General features: G+C 39.5%; 2 protein-coding genes across 17 annotated transcripts; both read right to left on the reverse strand.

Annotated features, from left to right (window-relative positions):
- Positions 1-1,181: 1,181 nt before the first annotated feature.
- Positions 1,182-10,643, reverse strand: LOC124423898 (FK506-binding protein 5). 9 transcript variants are annotated; one of them, XM_046962244.1, is made up of 12 exons: positions 9,990-10,469; positions 8,642-8,752; positions 8,204-8,355; positions 7,520-7,586; positions 7,152-7,384; positions 6,772-7,069; positions 3,696-4,275; positions 2,832-3,143; positions 2,623-2,681; positions 2,030-2,193; positions 1,782-1,944; positions 1,182-1,657 (listed from the first exon to the last, which is right to left on the reverse strand). In XM_046962244.1, exons 2-12 carry the CDS (start codon positions 8,738-8,740, stop codon positions 1,652-1,654), a joined length of 2,133 nt encoding a protein of 710 aa, XP_046818200.1. In that variant the 5' UTR covers positions 8,741-8,752; positions 9,990-10,469; the 3' UTR covers positions 1,182-1,651. The 9 variants fall into 9 exon arrangements, 7 of the variants coding, with proteins under 7 accessions (XP_046818200.1, XP_046818199.1, XP_046818195.1 ...); XM_046962243.1 differs by having other exon boundaries at positions 1,769-1,944; positions 9,990-10,468; XR_006942184.1 differs by lacking the exons at positions 1,182-1,657; positions 2,623-2,681 and having other exon boundaries at positions 1,769-1,944; positions 2,030-2,188; positions 9,990-10,470.
- Positions 10,644-10,842: 199 nt separating this feature from the next.
- On the reverse strand, positions 10,843-22,403 carry LOC124423901. 8 transcript variants are annotated; one of them, XM_046962252.1, is made up of 6 exons: positions 21,765-22,403; positions 13,735-13,827; positions 12,976-13,160; positions 12,463-12,824; positions 11,645-12,375; positions 10,843-11,345 (listed from the first exon to the last, which is right to left on the reverse strand). In XM_046962252.1, the coding sequence occupies exons 3-6, from the start codon at positions 13,155-13,157 to the stop codon at positions 11,061-11,063; spliced, it is 1,560 nt and encodes a 519-aa protein (XP_046818208.1). In that variant the 5' UTR covers positions 13,158-13,160; positions 13,735-13,827; positions 21,765-22,403; the 3' UTR covers positions 10,843-11,060. The 8 variants fall into 8 exon arrangements, with proteins under 8 accessions (XP_046818208.1, XP_046818204.1, XP_046818209.1 ...); XM_046962248.1 differs by having other exon boundaries at positions 13,635-13,827; XM_046962253.1 differs by having other exon boundaries at positions 10,843-11,342; positions 12,976-13,183; positions 13,635-13,827.
- Between the last annotated feature and the right edge of the window lie 48 nt (positions 22,404-22,451).

A 22,451-nucleotide genomic window follows, 5' to 3' on the forward strand; every position in this document is an offset into this window, starting at 1 on the left:
TTCGAAATTGTATCTCTCCGTTGTAGGATAAAAACCTCTTGAAAGATAGGAATAAAAACGAGGAAGACACGAGACGGATCTCGATGGCACGAGACTTTGGTAGACTTCGGTAGAAAGAGACGAAAAGACCTGCATCCCCAGGTGCAACGCACGCCACGGCGGTTGGACCGTTGCACGGTTCTCTTTCTCTCTTTCTCTCTTTCTCTCTTTCTCCTCTTCGTAGCTGCATTCTGCGCCGGTGGCGGTCACGAGGGCGCGAACTAGTTCGTGAATCATGCCTAGAATGCTTTACATAAATTGCTCGGAGCCGACGTCACGCTCATGGAGCGTAAGCACCGGCATCCTCTAGATGAAGAAGAAGAAGAAGAAGAAGAAGAAGAAGAAGAAGAAGAAGAAGCAGAAGAAGAAGAAGAAGAAGAAGAAGAGGTAGAAGAAGAAGAAGAAGAGAAAGAGGAGGAGAAAAGGAAAGAGGACGAAGACGGAACGGACGTAACGCAGACATGACTCAACCGGATCGTATGCGGTTTACTACGAATCAAGAGAGGTACTTCGTGGTAATCCCGGAAAGGTGAAAGTACGAGAGACTCATCCGAAGAAGTAGCGGAATCGCCTCCGGAAGCGCCTCCGGCATCGAACGGCCATACTTCCTTCATGTCCGTTCTTCCACTGAGTTTGACTCGTTTTAATGACGTAGCTCTTGTAACAGTCAAGGAAAGACGTAATCGATAATAGGGATCTATTTGCGAAGGACCTATAACGATTTATAGATCGTTTCTGATTTCACGTTTGAAAATTTTCGTGCGATATCAGTCGTAATTAATCTTCATTGTCTAGAAAAGTGTGAAAATCGACTAGTAGTCTAAAAGTTTTCGTCTTGATAAGATCAATTATTCGTTAAATATCTAGTAATTGCAAGTAGAGCGAGAAATGAGGTCTCTTTGATTCATCGACGTGGTTAATGAGTTTAAATGGAAATGAAGTAATTAAGAAAGACTTTCGACTAATACGGCGATACCACGTTCAAGTTTGTAATCGCTTCCACGAATCGTCGTACGATTCGTTTTACATACCAAGAAAAACTATTAACATAATTAACGAGAACTCAGTTACTTACTTACCAATGGATTTCCTCTTATCATTGATTAACAAGATGTCCCTAAAATGGATAACGTAATAACGTCTACAAAGTGAATTTTTCTTTTATTAACGTTATACACTTAATTCTTAATCGAATCTACGAGAGCAAAAAATATGCCGAAATATGCATGGGTTTATATAAGGGATGTGTGTACAACACACGTGCTCTTCACACTCGATCGCATTTAATCTCGTGTCTACGATCAAATATTTATACGTATTTATGTAAAATCATTCGGATAAATTAATCTTCGATTATTGGTTCGAATATTGATGACGTGCTTCTCGTGAAACCAAGGTTAAAAAAAAAAGAAAAGAAAAAAAAGAACATTTTCGAATATCTCAACGCGAACACCTTTCGAAATTCTTTCTTTGATTCCTCTTGCGACTGTTGGCTGTTTCCTCTTATTTCGATCGTCGACACGGCCGTTCGATGATCTCATTCAACTTGACGTCTCTTCCATTAGTGACTAATACTTCGAGTACTTTTGTCATCGGCAAGGCTGAATACCGATTATTTCTGAAAGAGAGATTAAAGAAAGCTGGCGTATGTATGTGCAAGAAACCCGATTGCCTTTCGTTAAATATCGTTTGTCACCACGCAAGCAGGACTCTCACGTTTCGAACTTACGTTAAAAACTTACGACTCTCTCGATTATGTCCTCGGCGGCGTTTACTTTGGGAGGCCTCGCGGGTATACCTTTCTTCGGTTCGCGTTCCATCTTATGAATCATCTTATAGACACTCGAGTTCATCAGATGATCGTAATTCGGTAGATTTGTCTTTTCGTATTTCTTAAAGTTTACCCTGCACGTAAATGGAAACATAGCGAATTAATTGAAAGCTTCGCGTAAAAGTGTATAATTAGCCGGTAATTAGCGACCTCCATTACCCAAGTGCTTTCCCGCGAATAACTTCCGCTTGAGAGGATAATACTTCGGCTATCATCTCGTCGTTGAAGAAATCGTTTGGACATCTCCATCTACGACCAAACGTGAGTTCCAATTGTTTAGCCTGGGGCCAGAGATCTTGCGAATGTTTTCTCCCTTTCCTGTACTAAAAATGTAACGAGTGAATTAGAAAGTGAGTTAGAAAACAAATTCTTTTACACGTACGCGGATACAAATAGAAGAGACGATGAAATACAATATATCGAAGACGTTCCAAGGTTGCACGTGCGACACGGGGAAATAAGATATTATAATCTATCCTAGATTATTTTTAACCTAAGAAGATTTAAATCCAATTGGAAAACGTTAAGTACGATACGAAGGGATATAGTTCGACAACAAGGTATCACTTTCAAACATTATTACTGAAACGCTTGAATAGTGAACGTGGTATGAAATGCATGGGAAGAAAAAAAAAAAAAAGAAAAAAAAAAAGAAATGTTGGATGGTGTGTTCTCCAACGTTTAAACACAAAAAAAAAAAAGATAATGAAAAACATTCCAGTGAAACTTCGCAATATCCCTCATTCGTATACCTGCAACTCCTGAATAACTTGATCTTTCGGTGACAGGTTTGGATCTGGTTCAAAACTACCTATAATGGTGCATAAGAAGGTATAATAACTATTTCCTCGTTCTTTCACGTAATCACGAACGCTTCGTTGACAATAAATTAACAATAATAGTAACTAGATCTATAATGGTTGAATAAACGATTAGGTGCCATATAATGATAGATATTTACCATAGGAAGGCGTTGGACTAGCTGTTCTCGATCTCATAACTTTGGTTTCGTACGAAACAACGAATTTCTTGACCCTACTACCTTCGTCGTCGCTACTTCTTATGGAGATCGTACCATCCAATTCTCTCGTTTCGGTTTCTTGCTCTTCATCGTCAGTAGTTTCTATTATCCGTGGTGGTTCTTGCGACATGGCGGTCGATGGTCGTTCGGATCGCGAAGTTTCCACGTCATCCTCTTCTTTGATATCTTCCACTACCGGTAATTCTTCTTTACTTTCTCGAGGACACTGCTTTGCAGCGACGATTTCATCTTCTGAAAATACACACTTTCGTCAATAATAGAAAGCGAGTAATATATCCCTAGAGATTTCAATGACAAAATTCTTGCGACGAATGGCGCTTCCTCAAAGATTCGAAAGTAAAAAGAAAAAAAAAAAAAAGAAAAAAAGAAAAAAGAAAAAAGAGAAGAAAAAAAGAAAGAAAGATGAAAAGCGAGAAGCTTGAATATATTTATATTATAACATAAGGCACATAAATAAACAAGACGAAAATAGCCTTCTAGAAGGATCGAGCGCGAATATCACGAAATTTCATTTCCAACAAGACTTATAAACATGCTTACAACCAAAACTCATGACGGATCGATCATCTTGGTTACAACCCACTTCCTACCAACGACGATCTCGTTTACCGACAAGTTTACCACTCGAGATCTTTTAATCACGATCCAGAATGAGCTTGAACGATTTGGCAATGGAAGTCGTATTCGCGAATCGCGCGTAGGCGCCGGCTCGTTTGGCTGGCGTTCAGAAATCTCGTTCATCGGCTTGGAAAGTGAGGAAAATCGATCAAGGCTGATTTTCACCTGACGATCCACGACGGCTACCGGCGGTGCTGCCGCCGTTTTGAACACCGCTCAGCTCCATGATCATCCTCAGTTGCTCCGACACGACCCTAAGGTGATTCTCGATCTCGCTCGGCAATTGCTTCAGGGCGAGCAACTGACTCTGCACGTTCTCCAGTTGTTTTTCGAGATTGATCTCTGTCCTCACGAGCTCCTTGATCTTCTCCCGATCGACCTTGCTCGCCACTTCAGCCATCTGTCTCTCGATACCGGCGAGAATTGGTTCCTCCCTCCTATCCTTCTCCTCCTCCTTCTCCTCCTCCTTCTCCTCCTCCTTCTCCTCTTTTCTTTCCTCCCTTGGTTCCTCCTTCTTTTCTGTCTTTTCTACTTCAACCTCGACAGTTTTCCTCTCGACCGATTGTCGAAGATCCTCAAGACTAACGTTCGGATCCTTTCCCTCGATAGTAACTTCCTCGATCTTCTCAGTTACCACGTCCTGCGTTCTCTCGATCACTTCCAACTTCGATTCCGGACGCGAATCTGGTGTCTTGGCTCCGCTCGATCTCCCAGTTAGATCTGGAGTTGCTGCCGGTGTCGTTGCCTAAATAAAAGAATTTCTATTTTCCAATACCGAAGAGTACTTTTGATCTCGTAGCGTGCAATAACAAATCGAACCTGTGCAAGAGGTTGAACGCGAAGATGCCATTTATCTTTAACAAACTAAATAGAACTAAAAACGATCAAATTCTATACGATCACTTTGTCATTTTTCATTTTTAAAAAGTACAATGATAAAGAATACGATATGTTTGATAGATCCTTCATTATTTTACCTCTTGCAAGCATGCTCTATCTGACTTATATCTTTGATCAATAAATAAAGAACACGGTTACGACACGACTCACAATCTCATTTATTAATTGACCCAGTTGGCAATTAGTATTCGATCTAATTCGAACGATCGAATGCTAATCGTATTACATCTGGAAATGTGCGTTTTTGTGTGAGGTCTGCGCAATGTTCGATCTATTTGTGTCGGTGTATATGTGTGTATGTATTTTTAGTAACATCGACGAGGAGAACGCATAGACATGCAAACATGACGATTATTAAACTGGATTGACGATTTATTTGTAATTGATATATTTCATTATTAGGTTAAAGGGAAACAGAAACGCACGTTTCAAGATACATCGTCGATATAGTCCTACTGTTTTACACGTGCACCGCTTTTACGATCACTTTTTGTTTTGTTCCATTTAACCCGAGAGAACGAATACGCTTAAATCCTAATTTAAATCAATTAATTTTCAAAAAGCGAAATGCAAACGTATCAATTAAAATGCATTTACGGGAATTCTAAAATAAGCCTGTGCGACTCGAAATATGATCTACGAAACGCAAATCTCGAAAATTTATTTTCGATTTAAAACATACAACATTCCGATTATAATGCTTCGCCCTAACTAAACGACATCCAATTAAAAAGCCCACGATTAATATTTCTTTGGACGAATTTGTTACGACCGAAACGAAAACGATACAGGCTAGAGCAAGATCAAAGAAATTCGATTGCATTGAAAACGAAAATAGAAAGCGTACGGGACGGGATCTAAATGATTTTTCAAAAGGATCTTATTTGTACATGTACAACAAAACGACGGACGCACAGGGAACGAAAGTGTAAGCTACGAGTCTGGTAAAATCGACGCCTATATGATTGGTCAGACCCTTGTAAAGGACGGTAGGCACGAAGGACAACCTTCGGGCTTCGTAATCGGCTTCACGAGCGATCTTTTCGTCGCACGTCTTCAAGCTGTCATCGGAGAAACGAGCGCCATTGTCAAGGCCGCAGAGTCGAGCGAGCAAACCGAGCCAGCCGTTGGATTCCATAGGGGAGTCGACCTTGACGACCTTGGACGATCTCGATAGTCTCCTGCCACCACGATGAAACACCTCGGCCGAGACGAACTCGCCGGTGGACCGTAAGAACTTGGAAAATCCTCCTCCTTCCTCCTCGTAGGAGATCGAATTCGAGAGAGATACTTCAAGGTCGTCGTTCGTTGGCCGACCTTCGCGCCAACCGAGTATCTTCGAGGTCATCTTCTCGGCCAGGTTGCCGAGAATCTCGAGATTACGTACGATCGCACGTTCACCGTAGTGAGCGCGATCGTAGGAGCATCTTCTCGAACGAGCTTTAACCGAGACATCGAGCTGTCCGTCGGCAACTTCCGACGATCGACGTTTCGTTGACTCGATAAGACCCGTTAGCGTCGAAGTAAGCGTCGAAACTATAGCGGAGGAGTCTTGTCGAGCTAAACAACGCTCCAAGTAATGACCCTTGACCTTGATCAAACTCGAGCGTCGTCTAGCACCCTGTCTAATCTCTCTCTCGTTACTGCCAATAAAGAATTTTCCTAAATCTACGCGAATAGAAATCTCTTTGATAAGTTCGATCAATCGTCGTACGTCTTTCGCAAGGACGCGCTCAAAATATCGAGCTTTAGGACATAAACGTCGTTTTTGCATTTTCGCGGTGTTCCTTCTCTCAACGAACTCTCCTCTAAGAAAATTCCTCGTCAGGAGTCGCTCGGCGTATCGAGGCTTGCTGAACCTTCTTCCCTTCGTAATATCGTTTCTTTTAGCAAAGAAAACCTTAAACATCGATTTGAACCAGATGTCCTCCCGTTCGAGATAAGTCTCGATGTAACGGCCCCTCCTTCTTATCCGTCCGAACGTCCCATTGGGAGAAGATTTTCCCAGAATAAGTTCGAGAAGATAGGCGAGAGTGACTCTGTCGGAATCCTTACGATATCCGAGGAGAGATCTCTCGAAGTAACGAGCTCTCGTGTAGAGACGCTTTGGCTTGATCGTCGATCGACGAAGAGTTAAGGAAGGAAGACACGTGGGAGGATTCGGATTAGTAGTCAAGGTTTTAACGGAAACGAGATCGAGAGTAGGCTTTTCAATGGGATCTGGGAAATCGTTAGATCGGATCGAATTTGGTAGAAGAAGTTTAGGGACATCGATTTCGTGGACGGCCGTCCCAATTTCGTTAGATTCTTCGTTAGATTCCTCGGGGGCGTACATCTTTACCTCGGACGTTGGTTCAGGCGTGTCGAGGCTTCCAGGTGGTATCAGACCCTTCTCCACCAAACGTGCTATCACGCTCTTCTTCGACTGCTTCTTTATCACTACTCTGTACGGTTCTCCCTCCGATGGTTCGCGAGGTTTAGCCTTCGGTATAGGTCGATCCGGCTTCTTTAAAAAGGTCGAAATGTGATGACGTTCCTCTACGTCCGGTGGTGGAGCTGCGGCGATGTGTTGAAGCTCCTCCAAGACCTTCGAACTTTTCAACACTGTAGCGCGAGGCTTGGGCTTATTGAAGTTCACCCTGTTGATTCATTCAAATCGATCTCTCCTATATATACGGATCTTTTTTCCAAATCTCTCAATCAATATTACACACGATTTACCCTAATACTCCCTTATAGGGAAGCAATTCTTCCTCTTCGAGAATCAATTGGGCGATCTCCTCGTCGGTCAGATTCTGATTCGGTATAATCTCGCTGTTGGCGTCCTTCGGCTTGTCCGGCAATTCCTCAGCCTTATCCGGGGTCGGTAAACGTTCGATCGTTACCTCGTGCTTCTCCAAAATCGTATCTTCCGACAGAATTTTCTCCGGGAAAACTGGCGGCAAATCTGCGAGCTATGACAGAAGAATTTAACCCTCCGATTCGAATCGATGAATCCGATCGATTCTTCTTTATTGTTTCTTTTCTTTTTTTTTTTTTTTTTTTATTCTTACGAACGAAACAAGAGAAAATCCAACGAGTTAACTCACCGAAATATTATACGGGACAATGTTCTCGTCGGGTATAGCCTCGAGAGCCTTACGAGCTTCTTCCTCCCTACAACGAGAAAAAAAAAAAGAACGAAGAGAAATGATATCGTGTTTCAGCTTATTAAAATCTCATACTTTTCGACTTACAGCTAGCTCCTTAAAATACACGGTTAGTCGATATTAAATTTTGTTTATTCGTTCTCGTGTGATCCCGAGCGCGAACCAAAGGGTAATGAAGAATCGGTAGAGAAGGAGGGGTGACGCGAGTGCGGTATGAAAAGCCAGTAATAAAATTACCAGCGACCAATGATAAACAGATTTCATTCTGGGTCACCTATTTATAAGTGGTTGCAATACATTGCCACACGTAGACTCTTGTACGCACCGGGATATTCTGGCTACGTTGGATTATATATAAAGCCAGAGAGAGAGTGACAAGCGTGCGTGCACTTTGACTCGTTTTTCCAGACTCGTGGCTGCTAGCTTGCTATCCGTAAGATATTCTTTAATACGCACATGTATACCATAACTAAGTTGTTGTTGTTGTTGTTATTTCATCGACCGAGAAGATAGTTCTTCATTATTATGGATTTCGGGGTGACAAAAGTAAAAAAAAAAATGTGATTGTCAAGTTTTATCGCGTCGACGTCGAACGTATCGATAAAGTCTCGCGAAGATACTTACCTTTGTACACCGAGAACGAAATTGTTGCCTGCCAGTTTGAGAGCCTCGTGTGCTTGTCCATGCGTCAAACTGCTGATCGGTTGATCGTTTAATCTTACCACGACATCGCCCACTTTTATACCCATACATTCTGCAAGACTCCCTTCGTTAACCTGCAAATGGAACGGCCAAAATTTATCGAATCCGAGAGAGTCTTAAATTCGATTAATTGACGTAAATGTTACGGATAGAAATATACGGGGTCGTATATGCTCGCGATCGTCCATTGAACTCTAATTAACGTCAGGATCGGTGTAAACCTTACTAAAACTTGGCATCACTTTCGGATGACACTTTTGGCTCGAAATAACATTAAATGCCAAAGCCGTTCGATCGTATTTGAACGATCAATCGTGTTTTACTTAACAAATTTGTTATCGTTAATCATAAAATACGTACTTTGATGACCGTCAATGGCTGTGGAAAATCGCTGCCACCCGCTAATCGAAAGCCCCATGGTGTGTTATCGAATTTTGTAAATTTTATGTTAATCGCCATGCTGATCTACATCTGAAATTACGTTTAATATGTAAGATTAGTATCCGTTAGTTAACTACTCTACAAAAGCATTGCCCACGTCCCATAAAACATAAGATGGAAATTATATGACATCGTTAAAACGAAATCAACAACAAATAATTCATGCGAAAGGAAGTCAAGGAGGAATCTCTATTTTTAATCATCGATCTTTCCTTCTTCCTGTTTACTAAGAACGAACGCGTAGGAGGATTCAGAGAGATATATAAGAGTAAACAGGAGTACAAATTCTTCGACGAATACTAATGGCATCTTTTATTTCAAATTTATATCTAATTAATAATTTATAATGCGATAGAATGAAAATTCTTTATTTTCTTATTTTCAAAATGGAGAAAGAATCAATTCTATTAGTTCGCGATCGTTTTACCGAAAAAAAATTATTTTTACTTTTTAATGTATCTCGCTGGTTGCACGCTAAAAGGAAAAGTCTGGTCGACCTTTCGCCGGCTGACTCGACCAATTCGTCTTGTGTACGCGGAAATAGACGTAAGTAAGCGCGAATGTAGTCGTCATTAGTATAAGTGCGAGATAAATGAGACACACGGCAATTGTTGGTCATTATTCATATTACACAAAACATTCTCTTTATGTACCTGCTATGTATGCCTGAACTTATTTTGCATAATCCCCTGCAAGAGTCTTCTAAATAAAGACATTTAATCATGGTCGTTTATATGTTTCTTTACTATTACACCTTACCCTAATACTATTTTTTTTTTATTTTATTTTATTTTATTTTTATTTTCTTTCTAAATTTGATCGATCGTTTTTACACACACGATCGGCGAAAACGTGTTTTCTTTATTATCACGTTTGGACCTACGTGTTTAATCTACGTCAGGTTGAAGAAAGCTATTTTACGTTCCAAGTCAACGGCCCCTTCTTCATCCTACACGGCTGATTCTTCTTTCGATACTCTCATAAATCTCAAACACGAGCGTTCGAACTGTGTTATTCCTTGAAACGATGATCCTAAAACTGCACGATATCTTAAGAATGTTTCACAGCGTCCAGAATCGACAACGTCACGTGAAGACATCCCATCCCTTCCCTTATGCCTTACGTAAGCTTTGCAATATTGTTTGCCACACGTGAGTTATCATTCTTCCGATATAATTCACGAAAAAGGGTGTACGTATGCGAGAGAGTAAAACAGAGACAGAGAGAGAGAGAGAGAGAGAGAGAGCTATAGATGATAAGTACTTGCCAGAAAGAAAAGATTAAGAGTGCAAGCGAGAGCACACTGACAAGATAACGTTGATCACTGCATTCGAAGACGATCGGAATCGTGAAAGCAAAGTGAAATTTCAAATGTGAATTTTCTTCGTTCAGCGCGAAGCAACGAAACGCAACGAAACGCAACGAAACGCGCCCGGGCAACGGCCCGGCTTGAGCAGTCCACCGAAACGGTGTCACGACGAGCTTTGCCAGAAGGCTCGATCACCGACGCTCGACTTACAAGACGCAAATACACGGCTCCTCCGTGTCCCGTCGTGCTTTCCGATGGCTCGATCTATTTACTGATCGATCTATTTCAATTTGAGCTTCGATTTCCGCGACAAGTTAAGCTTCGGTAACGCTTCGGTAACGCTTCGGTAATGCGGCCCTTATGTTTCTTCCTCTTCTTCGGCTTCCTCCTATTTTCTTCTTCCCTTTCCTCTTCCTCTCTCTCTCTCTCTTATCTTCCGCGTTCCTCCTTATACTTATACTTCCTCCTTATATTAACTCTATTTCCTTTTTATATTTCAACGATATCCTCTACTTACGCTGAGAATTTCTCTCGAGCGTAGAAGAAACGAGACGTGAGAGATCGTCCCCTCGTGTCGATTCTAACGAAGTTTCGATCCGTTTGCCAGAGTATATTTATGAGCGTGGGCGAGAGTAGGGATACGTGAAATATATTTGTAACGTAGGAGATAGAGAGAGAGAGAGAGAGAGAGAGAGAGAGAGGAAGGGATGGTACGTAAGACTCTTTTTAATTTTATCAGACCATTAAAGATTATACTATACGATAACAGAACGTATCATAGTCGTTCCGCTCGCCAGATGATAGAATCATATCTTATCGTCTTCTCTTTATTTAATGCCATTGCTTTCGGAATACACACATCATTTAAAACATAAGATATACAAGGACATGGTCACAGCCATATATTGCTTGCAGGACCCTTCCTGAACCCTGCGGATTTTTACTTAACTGGTATAAGGTACTGAGAAATACGTACTTAGCAAAGAGTATCAGTCGCAAGACGCTTTAGTTCCTTAAAAAAAAGCTTTTTCACATGCTACCGAAAACTTTTCGACCCCTTGTCACCGACAACGAAACGACGACGACGCTTAAAACAAAAAAGACTAGTCCAAATAAAGTGGTCAGAGCTCTGCACCATTGCCGATTCCTTTTCGCTTTCGCAATCGCTCGACCCAAACGTTCGGCACGCGTGACGTCCAACGTGAAATCCAAATCACCGATGAATCCTCTCGTGTTGTGATGATTCCAGGCACCTTTCGTCGACGGCACGACTATCCCTTCGTTCGAGGAACCACCGTCGCTACACTCCAACTGCTGAAACATCGCTCTTTACGCGTTGGTTACATTGACGATAGTTTTTATACAGAAAAAAAAAAAAAGAAAAAAAAAAGAAATGGCTACAATTGGATATCGAGCAACTAACTAACTTTGACAACAATTCTGTTTCCACAGAAACGCGCTCGTGTTAAACCAACAGCTAATAATTGCAAAAAAGAAAGAACCGGTCGTATAAAGATACGAAAACTCGTATTCATTAAAATGATAATTGGAGCGTCGGAAAGATTAGCAATTTTAAATTCATTAATCTCGATATCAAACCTATACGAACTCACCATCGTGTATTCTGGTTCATCAGAAACAAGACCATTTCGATTTTGATTTAAACCGTCTAGTCCAACGATCGACTGTTTCTCACTATCTCCGATCTGAACACTGGTACAAGTACTCTGTTTCCTTCTAGATTGCTGAGTCGAGTCTTTAAAGCATTTACAGGTACACAAACCCAATGGTTTTTGACAATGAATCTCCGTACTTGAAGACGACTTCTTTTCCAATTCCGGCCTAGTCTTTTTGCATCTCGATGATTCGACGTTTCTATTAGATGGGTCGCAGGTACATCTAGACGTTGACCAAGCCGAATTATAAAATCTACGGGTGCTACCGTAAACTTTCGAATTCACCGGATTTACCCTCGTCGATGACGAGGAAGACGAGTGTTTCGTACGACTTTGAAGCGACGACGAATCCTTTCCAGTCGACTGTGACGAATTTTTACTGCTCAAAATTGACGAAGTGTTCTTTCCGTCATTCAACCATGCTGGATTGTGACGTACGTACTCGTATATACTACTCTTCTTCAGATTTATCCCCTGAGCCACGGTTTTCGATATATTTTGTAAAATCTCTTCGGGTGTCATCGTCGTCTCACCTTCTATAACGGAGTTCAATGTCCTTGATAATTCTAGAAGAATCTCGCGCGCTGACGTTCCCGTCGGTCGGCCGTAATTCCAATCGTAGCACGAATAAGTGTACGTACAACCGCATCCGCAACACGTGTACATTCCTATGAGACAAGAAATAATTTATAAAACATCTTATCGTTAATATTTATGCTTACATTGACACATATTAAACGAATAGAGCTACTAACTATCGTATTCGGTTTTGCCGTCATCGCGGATATAGAATTCTTGTGGTACACTGGTAAAGACAGACGGCCATATGGGACGTGGAATTGCTTCGCCCTCGTGTATTACTGCGAGACCTCCTCCGAATTGATCTTTCATCGTTTGCGGAGCTGTTGAACGAAAAATACTCTGACCAGGTACAGCAGACGCGTAACAGGAATAGGAACCTGCTGATAAAGGCGGCGAGTGGCTCGAGTAGCCCGAACTGGTCGAAGTTCTGCAACATCGTCTTGGATTATTTCGCGTAATCGTCGTCGTCGTCGTCGTTGTCGACGATCCTGCTACTAATCTTGATACTTCGGCATCCACCGAATCAGGTTCTACCCTAAAAAAAGGAATATAAAAGTTTTAATAGGGAATCCACTTGGAACTTTATCATGCGATCCAAAACGATCAAAACTTTACTTTCATTCTTTTTACATTCCTTCCGATAAGATAAATATAAATAAAGAAAAGAGAGTAAAATATATTCTCACCATTCCACTTCGTGAAGATCGTTTCTAGGGACTGAATAAATGCTATCGGGGTTACAGGCGTACCGATCGTTCGGTAATTGCAGGGATGAAACGACGCCGTCTAGACTGATCCGGTTCCCAGTTGAGACTGTCAAGGCCGTTGCGATTGCGGCACCGGTACGGACTTTCTCGCGTTCGAGCATCCCCTGATACGGTCCAACAGTTTAACCTGAGACTCAAACGGCTCGTTACAAGACGGATTAATTATTAATTAACCTGCCGGTTAACGCGAGGAAAACGAGATAAAGGACGTAAAGACAAAAAAGAAAAGTACGTATGTATCTATGCATTATGAGAATCATTTAGCGGAATTGCTTATTTAAAAGGTCATCGGTAATCTTTACAGAAGACTCATTAGATTTACTCTGAGCGATGAAAAAAAAAAAAGGTCTAATAGATCGTATCTCTAGAATGAGAAACCTCATGACCATTTAATAACATTCCTTATGAGAAATTGATAATCTTCCCGTACGTCCTTGAAACATTTAGCGGTGAATTTTGCGAAGCTCGTTACGTCAGCTTTCGAGCGGTGCCGCGTAATTTACGCAAGGTCGCCATTACGTCCTCCACAAGTTGAATCCTCTCTAGAAGAGTATTTCGTGAAAGTCGGGAGATCGTACCCCGATGGTTCGTGGCCGATAACAATGCTACCGCATGGGTTCGATGCTGGTTCGTCCAGGGCGAGTAACCACCGCGGCATGCTCTTTTAGAACGACCTACCGTCGTCTTTGTAACGCACGATTCTTCTCTCTTCTGTCATCACCGACATCGCAACATTTTTCTTCCTTCCTCTCGACGTTTGCACTTGTCCTCCTGAAAAATGAAATAACTCCGTTGGTCGTGGGTACGGTACGTTCGAAAGCAAAGTTCATTGCTGTTGCCATACTGAAAATAGTTTATAATTCCTATTTATAGCTTCGTTAACCGCATAATGATGGTCGTAGGAACGATCACGAGTCAGAGTTTTGTGGCTGCTCATAAAAGGCCAGCTGCACCGTGGCGTTTTAACCGAAAGACTACGACCGTATTGCACGTACGATTATTCAACAGTGACGCGAACAACTTTTGCGTGGTCGGACTCGGATTTTTCCAAGCAGAAGATAAACGACGCGAGTGTCGGCTTTCGATGTAAATCTTAATAACCTATCGAGATTAAATAACGTCTGTCGATCAAATAAATGATAAATTCGTAATCAAATTTCACTATTAGATCGACGTTCGTATTGAATACAAGCACGCTGGACCTTAGAGTTGAAAAATATTGATGTAAAGTCACTCGATGCTAACTTGTTTCCACATATTACTCTTATTACAATCAATTATTTTATTTTTCTTGTACGTACGTGCGCACTGATGACAGTCGACGCGTAAATATATACGAATGTCAATGCTCTTAGTCGGCGGCTTTTATACAGGATTTATTTTTCACGAGAAAAAATTCGATGACAAATGGACGATATATTTAAAAGAAGAAAAAAAGAAAAGAAAAGAATAAATAAATTTGGATCTACGAACGGTAGCACAAAACAATAACGACTAAAGCATATATCGGTTGATCATTGAGAACGCACAAAGCCGCACCGCATCCTCTAAACTCGTCAATGTAGCAACGCTATTATTTATGCTCGTGCTGACACACAATGATTAATCGTTGTAAAAGCGTGTATCACAAAGATCGTAGACCCCGTCTACGAGAAGCGGTAGTACAACCAACATGAAAGAACAAACGCTTCTTACAATTAAAAGATCAAGAAACGATAATTCATCTCTGACAGAGATCGTTAAGACACTGTTTTCTTTTGTCTTAATCCACACTTTTATATATATATATATATATATTAGAGATTTGTCTTGCAATCAAAATGCTCATTAGATTCTTGCCTTTCTTTCAAGCAAAGCGTATCCGTTATTCGATGGTTTCGTTTCTCAGCAACTTTTTCGACGCATCTTTGACACTTAGAAAACAAAAAGAGACAGAGAGAGAGAGAGAGAGAGAGAGAGAGAAAGAAAGAAAAATTCTCTCAGGCTGAGATTCTTTCCTTTTCGTCAGAACGTGCGAAGATATTTTTCTTGATCGCGTTAACGAGCGAAGAAAGTAAGTAGAGAGAAAAGATCACGCGTCGTGACTCGTCGTTGGTAGATAGAACGCGAGCTATGATTTGTGATCGATGATCCAGCTGAATTCCGACGAGTTGCTCCTACTGGTTTTCGCCTCCTTTACCTTCTCCTCCTCTTCCTCCCCTCTTCTTTAATTCCTCCTCCTTTGTCTTGGCAACTTCGTAGGTGTCGTAATGGCTCACGGCACATCCATACGCGTCGTGACATCGCGAGCGAGCGAGCGAACGAACGAAGGAGATTATCGTATTCTCACCTCGTCGATTCCCCCATCCTCTTCTTGCCTTTTCAACCATGTTATAAACAGACACCTAAGCCAATGGCGTAATCGTAAACTAGGGAGAAAAAGAGAACTCGAGAGACCATCGTAAGTTCTCTCTCTCTCTTACTCTCTCTCTTTCTCACTCTAGCTCTCTCGATATATCTATTTTGCAAGAGGCTTTTCAGAAGGCGGGAAATATTTATTGCAAACACGATATAACGCATATTACTCGTTCTATTTTGCAAGAATCGATTTATACGTCCTCCTTCGTCGAGGATTAGATCAATTATATCTGTAATATGTGTAGAACACGTAACACGTCTAACAAAGATCGAGAACACGTAATCTCGCGATTATCTTTGTTCTACATCTTCGACATGACTTTTGTAAAAAAAAGACGAATAATTAACGGCTCTAATACAACGTGATATCGTTAATCGCGAATCAAAGACGATAATTAAATCGAATCGATCGGCAATAATCGATCGGAGTGGATTGATGGAGACTCGTTCTCCTCGTAATCTCCGTAGTGTCCTATAGATTTGTGTCATTGAGTCCACGCCGAAAGTATCTTTCACCCAAATATTTATCGATGCGGGCAGATGATCCGCGATTCAAGGTCGCTTTCACATTCGTCATGTTCACGCAAGAAATTGGACAGCGCGAAGGTACGAGCGCGTTCGCGTTCACGTTACGTTATCCGGGACGTTCCATATAAGCTGACACGAATACAAAATATCGCCTCCTTTTTCTTAATGTTTTACTCTCGAACGAAAAACCCACGATAAAGCTCGGAACTTGCTTTGGTCGGAATCGTATATAGAAATAAGTATGAGAATGTATGTAGGTATCGTCGATCGAACGATCGAAATAAAAAAAAGAAAAAAGAAAAAAAAGGGAAAAGAAAAACATCTCAATGGCTCATCGTCGTATCTACGACAAAATTGCAAGAGAATTCGAAGGAAGAATTATTTTTCAATGTAATCGACGTCGCGATAGCGCATATTCCGAGTCTTTTAGCGAGTTGCATCGATAGAATATTCCTACGCCTCCGTCGTAAATCAAGGCACAAGAGAGTCGCAAAAGTCGCACGATCTCTTGGGATATGTAAATACATTTATGGTGAAATTCCAACAACGTACCAACGTTGGTCTCCATTCTACTCGTGGATAAAATCCTTCGTTATTTTCCTCCTGTCTCTCTGGGAAAAATCTTTTTCTCCTTTCGCGCCTCTACCCCTCTTCGACGAACCTCAGGAATATAAATCTAGAATACGTCGATCCCACGCACCTATCTGTACGAGGGTTTATACGACGCGTATCTTTTGCCCGTTTTACTCCCCTCTCGTAGCACCGTTTCTTTTTATCTTCTCGACGGCAGAAAATTTTCGACCTCGTAACGCTTTCTTTAATGGCCCAGATAAACACGATCCGATTCGTCGTTCTTCTTCCGTAAATTTCTTTCTATTCTTGCGAAATTCATGTATTCTGTTGATAGATCGATCGATCGATCGATCGATCGATAAATAGATGGATAGATAGTTTCGAGTATCTATCGTTTGCTTGAATTCCGATCAAGAGTACGTAACGGTACGATACGATTAATGAGAGTAATCGAATGGAACGATGAACGAAAAGTAAAGAGTCTTACGCCATTATCGTTCTTTCTAGTTCATATATAATACATATAGTAGTACAATAAAAGTGGAGGAGTAGGCGAACGATACATAGTCCAATTAGCTAGTAGCGTTGATCAACGTACACGCTGTGCGGCGGCCGACACTCCGCATTCCGCCACTTCCAGCCGACCACTTTCACGTCGGCACCGTCCTGTCGGGCCCGTTCCTCGATGTTTACGTATTACACACGGTGCACCCTGGAATGTCGATCGACAAACAGTTACAAAAGCCGAACGAGAGACGATCGAGACTACGATCAAGATTTCGATCTGGACGTTGATCGAACACGAAAGATTTTAACAATTTCCTGCCGCCGTTTCTTTCCCTTCGATTCAATTTCATACGTATTTCCATAAAATCCGTAAAGTTCCTATCGACTAATTCTCAAGTTAGAACGCTAGTTAGAATATAGAACGCTGTATAATTCTCATGGCCAATATCCTTCAACGAGTTTCAAACGAGTTTACAACGAGACACACCATCGCACTCGTGCCAACGAGTATTATTACATCTATGATAATTGTCGTTATGAGTGTTATAAAACAGCTGTGCCCCATTATCTTACGCTAAAGTAACTTCAAACCTACTTCGAGAAATAAGAACGAAAGAGAATACGCGAGATCGAAGGTATCGAGTATCGATACGTAGGCGCTAAGAAGTCGTATAGGAAGATCGCAAAACGGGTCCACGAAACACAGCCGCGAAAAAATATTTGACTCGGGGACTTTCACTCGTGCAACAGTACCGTCGCGAGAAAACACGTCTCCCCTGTTTCGTCGCTAAAGGAAAGAGAATATCTTTCTTCCTTTCTTATACTCTTTGTAATAAATCGAACAAAAGAGAGAATGAAAAAGAGAGAATTCACCTCGGGCTGCTGGCGCGGTCGCTGGACCCAAAAAGATCCACGCGACCACTTTCACGGGCATCGAAAGTTTTAACGCGCGATTGTGATTTCTAATCGAGCTAATCATCGAACCGAAAAATTTCCATTCGAATTTCTTTCTAATTTCTATTATCGAATGTTACCTCAATGCTTTTTTATGTTCCTTTATTTTATTCGATCTATTTGTCCTTGTTAAAATCTTTCGATAATAAATTATTATTAATGAAATTCCGATGTTTTTCTAAGTCAATCGACGAAAGAACCGAGGATTTTTCTTCACAGAGAAAGTATTAAAAAAATGACAATTGCTTCGCAACTCTATAAACGTTAAGAATACGCACGCTTTAGGTTCGAGGCATCGATTACGTCAGTATAATGTAAAGGATAGATCTTCCCTCGTCGTCGTCGTCGTCGTCGTCATAGTATTAGTAGTAATAGTAGTAGTAGTAGTACGTTTTTATAATACGAATGAACATGTAATCGCTCTACGTGCTTTCGCTACATGCTTTCGCTACGTGCTTAGTGAGTCAAGAAGGAACGACAGGAAAGTTTAACGAATTAATCGTAATTAACAACAGCGAATGTAAAAACGACTTAATGAATTTGTAAAAATACTTTTCGGGAAATGGATCTTTTGATTAATCGAGAAAGATCATATGTGTTTCCTTAATATCATTGGTAATTATTTTATGGTTTGCGTTCACGTGAAACTCGAAAGCGAATTCACGAAGCTTCGTAGAAAAATGATAATTTGTTGGTTGAAAGTTTGATCATCTCTCTATATATATTTTTTGAAAGTATATATATATATATATATATACAAAGAATAAAAACATTCGACAGCTATCACTCTCATTCACAATAATTGTAGAAAGTCTTCCGTTCGTACGTTGATAGTTGGTTAAAATTTCACGCATTCTAGAGATGACATCCTTATATCGTTCATACCGATGGCTAATCCAATCTTAGAAAGTATAAACCGCAAAGATTCAACCTACTTTTTAGTATATATATACATATATATATATATATATATATATATATATATATATATATATATGTGTATATGTATACATATATACATAAACTTCGAATGATATTTTAAACTAGACATTGCAAAACTATATCTTATTTAAGTGTCTTCCGGTTATGTCAATTATTTTTCGAAAATGAAATATCTCATCGTATACTTTCTAGTATCAAATCAAAAGAAACATCGACGATTATGATATTATACATCCTCGCTTCCTTACAATCACCGGAAATCTAAATCTATACTAAATCAAATACGCCTAGAAAGAAAATTCTTATTTATTATCAATACTTTAGAACGTAATACAGAAGATAGGACGTAATTTTAATCGTTTTATGGCATGCAACATGCAAGATAAGTTGGAATGGTTGAACTCGAAACTCTTCCTCAAAGGAAAAACTTTCTTCTAAGCGAACTAATTTTATATATAAAATTAAATATTTATAATTGAAATAATATTTTTGATATTACTCGAATAGATATTAGAACGATTGTTTCTCTAAACAAAAGAAAAGGGTCTGAGTTTATTAGAAGATGTATAAAGATAGACATATAATGACAAAATTCGATGATGAGGATAATCGAGAAAAAGAGAGAAAGAGAGAGAGAGAAAAAGAAATTGAGAAAGATACAAATGAGGCACAGAGAACGACCCTGACTTTTTGACCCAAAGCACGGGAGCTCGAAAGAAGATCCATTGATCGTAAGGCGCCGTTATAATAAACCTCATGTTTCGACTCTAACATATATATATATATATATATATATATATATATATATATATATATACGTTACAGGTATATATATAGGTATAGATTACCAAGGAGTACGAGCAGCTATCTGCTTCTTGTAATTTCGTAACCCTCGATGTCATCGTGACAAGGAGGGTCATCGTTTCGAAAATTATTCATTTCGTTCCTATTTTGTCCTTCAAATTCTTCCTCTTATCCTTATCAGTCATATGTATTTCGTTTTGCGTCTTTCACTTTCTCTACGTCTTTCTTTCCTTTCCCTTACATTTAGATTCATATGAGTGACCTTGTGCAATGGCTCATCCGGTGAAATTAAAAGTTATTATTTCGATATACCTTTGAAATGATGGTTATAATAATGAGAGAGAGATTTTTATTCGACTCTACTATCTCTGTACGAACGAAAGAATCTGTTTTATAGATAGAATGTGTTATGTTATCCTGTAGGTTTTAACTGGTGGCTAGAAATAGCTTGACCATTGGGCGATCAAAAGTAGAAAATGAGAACTTGGAAGAAGAAACGAACCGCGTTACTTAATACCGAAGAAAAACCTGTCCCATGTTTCACATAGAAAAACTAAGTTACGGCATACTATAGTTATATCGATAAGTGGCATCCGTGTCTTCTTACGACGTCATGCACGAAAACTTTCAATTATAGAAACGCGACCTCTCAAAACATACCAAACTATACCAATACAAATAATCTTTCTGAATGAGGCAATATCTATATCTATGCAATGAACGAACTGAAACGAAGGTCTGTTGATTTTCGATGAATCGACCATCTAATTTTCGAGTGGTTATTTTTAGCGTCGTTTCGTATCAAAAAAAAAAAAAAAAAAAAAAAGAAAAAAAAAAGAAGATCTTTTGAAATAATTAAAATTCACTCGCCTCTTCGTAATGACCTTTCAAAGATCTCGAAATACCTCTAAACATCTCTCAATGAATTACGATCCACTACCTTCATAATATCTCGCTCTTTAATCTTGCAAATTATCGCGCTCAGCGAAGCCTGAATATTCTACGTAAGTAGGTACGTGTATAGACTGAACGAAAGGGAGAGTCGTGAAAATGAAATTGACTTCGTTCGATTGGTCTTAAGATTATGACTGAATAAGTAGTCAAGATTACGATTTGCACGGTCAGTGCTTACCAATGGAATAAATCGATATGTCTTTGACTCATATAAATAATGTTACCGTGGTAAGGAAAGGATATGTTGCAAAGTAACATTTCGTTCTACAGTTTCTATGGAAAAAGAAATTTCAAATTAGCCGCGCTATATTGAAATAGCGTGAAAAGAATACTTTACTTTATCTATTAATTATCATATAAATCATTTGCAAATACGATCCTTTGGCCGTAATAAAAATAAATGTGGTAATGATTTAAAATTTCTATTCGGTACGTTTATGTTTGAATTGTTATGTTAGTTTTAATAATTACTTAGAGTTTAATTACCTCCATAACAATCATTAACGTAAAACAATAAAGCAATACTTATTCGGAATATTTCTTGTTAAATCCTAAGTTAGAAAACCTTTTTTAATTGGAAAGTCACTAAACCGATAACATTACGTTTTGTTCTTATACCGATCTCAATTTGTTCCTTCTTCGAAAACTACTTCGCGACCGGTTACATTCGATGAAACTGATGCAAGCGATAAACCGGCCAACTCCATGCTTTACCATAAATGCATTGCTCTTTCTCTCGCACGCAATTAAGAAATTAATCCGACGCAATCGTTTTTTTATTATATTATCATTTTTCTGTATTACGTATGCCTCGAAATATTTTGGAAATTAACATTTGACTAAATATCGAGCGAAGGAGACTCTTAATATTGGGAAGAGATTGAGTTTATCGGAATAAACAAATGTTTATAAATAAAATGCAATAGACCTGAAAATTAAAAAAAAAAATATCAAGAAGAGTTAAATAAAATTGTAAAAGAAAAAATAATAAACACAAATGAAAGAAAATTAAACGAAAATGTCTATTTATAATCTTGTTATACACCTACCTATCTACCTACGACAGACCCTTTCGATAATCTTCCCTGTATGGAGGAGGATGTTGGCCGCTTCAAAGACAGAAACTTTCACGCACGTACCAGAACGCGCCTGTTACATTAACGAGATGCTGCACTCGCGATCTCCTAAAAGAAACTGAAAGTTCTGTTTCTTAGTAACGCGAACCTGGCCCACAAACTACTCGCGAGTTTACCCACGACTAGTCGCATGTGCGCGCGACCATTCGCTCGTTCATACGTGAGCCGACCTTCTTGTGCGATTCACGATTACGATTTCCTTTCCTATCTCTATATCATAGGTATTCTCATATAATAAACTACGGTAATAAGAATTAATTACCATTCGAATAAGTTGATAATTTCAAGATATGTTTCTACGAAAAACGTACTGTAATAAATATAATTAATTGATTCGTTGTATTGTTTGATTTTATTATGAAATTCTTTGCTCTTTTACACATTTTTCTTTTTTCTTTTTTTTCTTTCTTTTTTTTTTTTTTTAATTATAATTATTATTATTTTTTCGATTATGTCATTCAATTTATTATGAAAACAAAAAGAAATAAAAAATTATAGCCAGCAAAGAATTTCCATAATAGCATCCAAATTCTTGGCATTAGACCAATGGATATACATACTTATTTTCTTTTTTATGTATTAACAGGACTTTTACTATAC

The sequence above is a fragment of the Vespa crabro genome, chromosome 4 (assembly GCF_910589235.1).
Source record: "Vespa crabro chromosome 4, iyVesCrab1.2, whole genome shotgun sequence".
Lineage (NCBI taxonomy): Eukaryota > Metazoa > Arthropoda > Insecta > Hymenoptera > Vespidae > Vespa > Vespa crabro.

Excerpts from the sequence above, each read along its gene's own strand:
- LOC124423898 (XM_046962239.1), bottom strand. The coding sequence starts at position 8,740 with ATGGCGATTAACATAAAATTTACAAAATTCGATAACACACCATGGGGC. Across the intron at positions 7,385-7,519 it reads TTGTCCCGTATAATATTTCG|CTCGCAGATTTGCCGCCAGT; the intron begins GTGAGTTAACTC and ends CTTCTGTCATAG. Across the intron at positions 7,070-7,151 it reads CCCTATAAGGGAGTATTAGG|GGTGAACTTCAATAAGCCCA; the intron begins GTAAATCGTGTG and ends ATGAATCAACAG.
- LOC124423901 (XM_046962252.1), bottom strand. The coding sequence starts at position 13,157 with ATGCTCGAACGCGAGAAAGTCCGTACCGGTGCCGCAATCGCAACGGCC. Across the intron at positions 12,825-12,975 it reads GATCTTCACGAAGTGGAATG|GGTAGAACCTGATTCGGTGG; the intron begins GTGAGAATATAT and ends TCCTTTTTTTAG. Across the intron at positions 11,346-11,644 it reads ATGAACCAGAATACACGATG|CAGTTGGAGTGTAGCGACGG; the intron begins GTGAGTTCGTAT and ends GCGATGTTTCAG.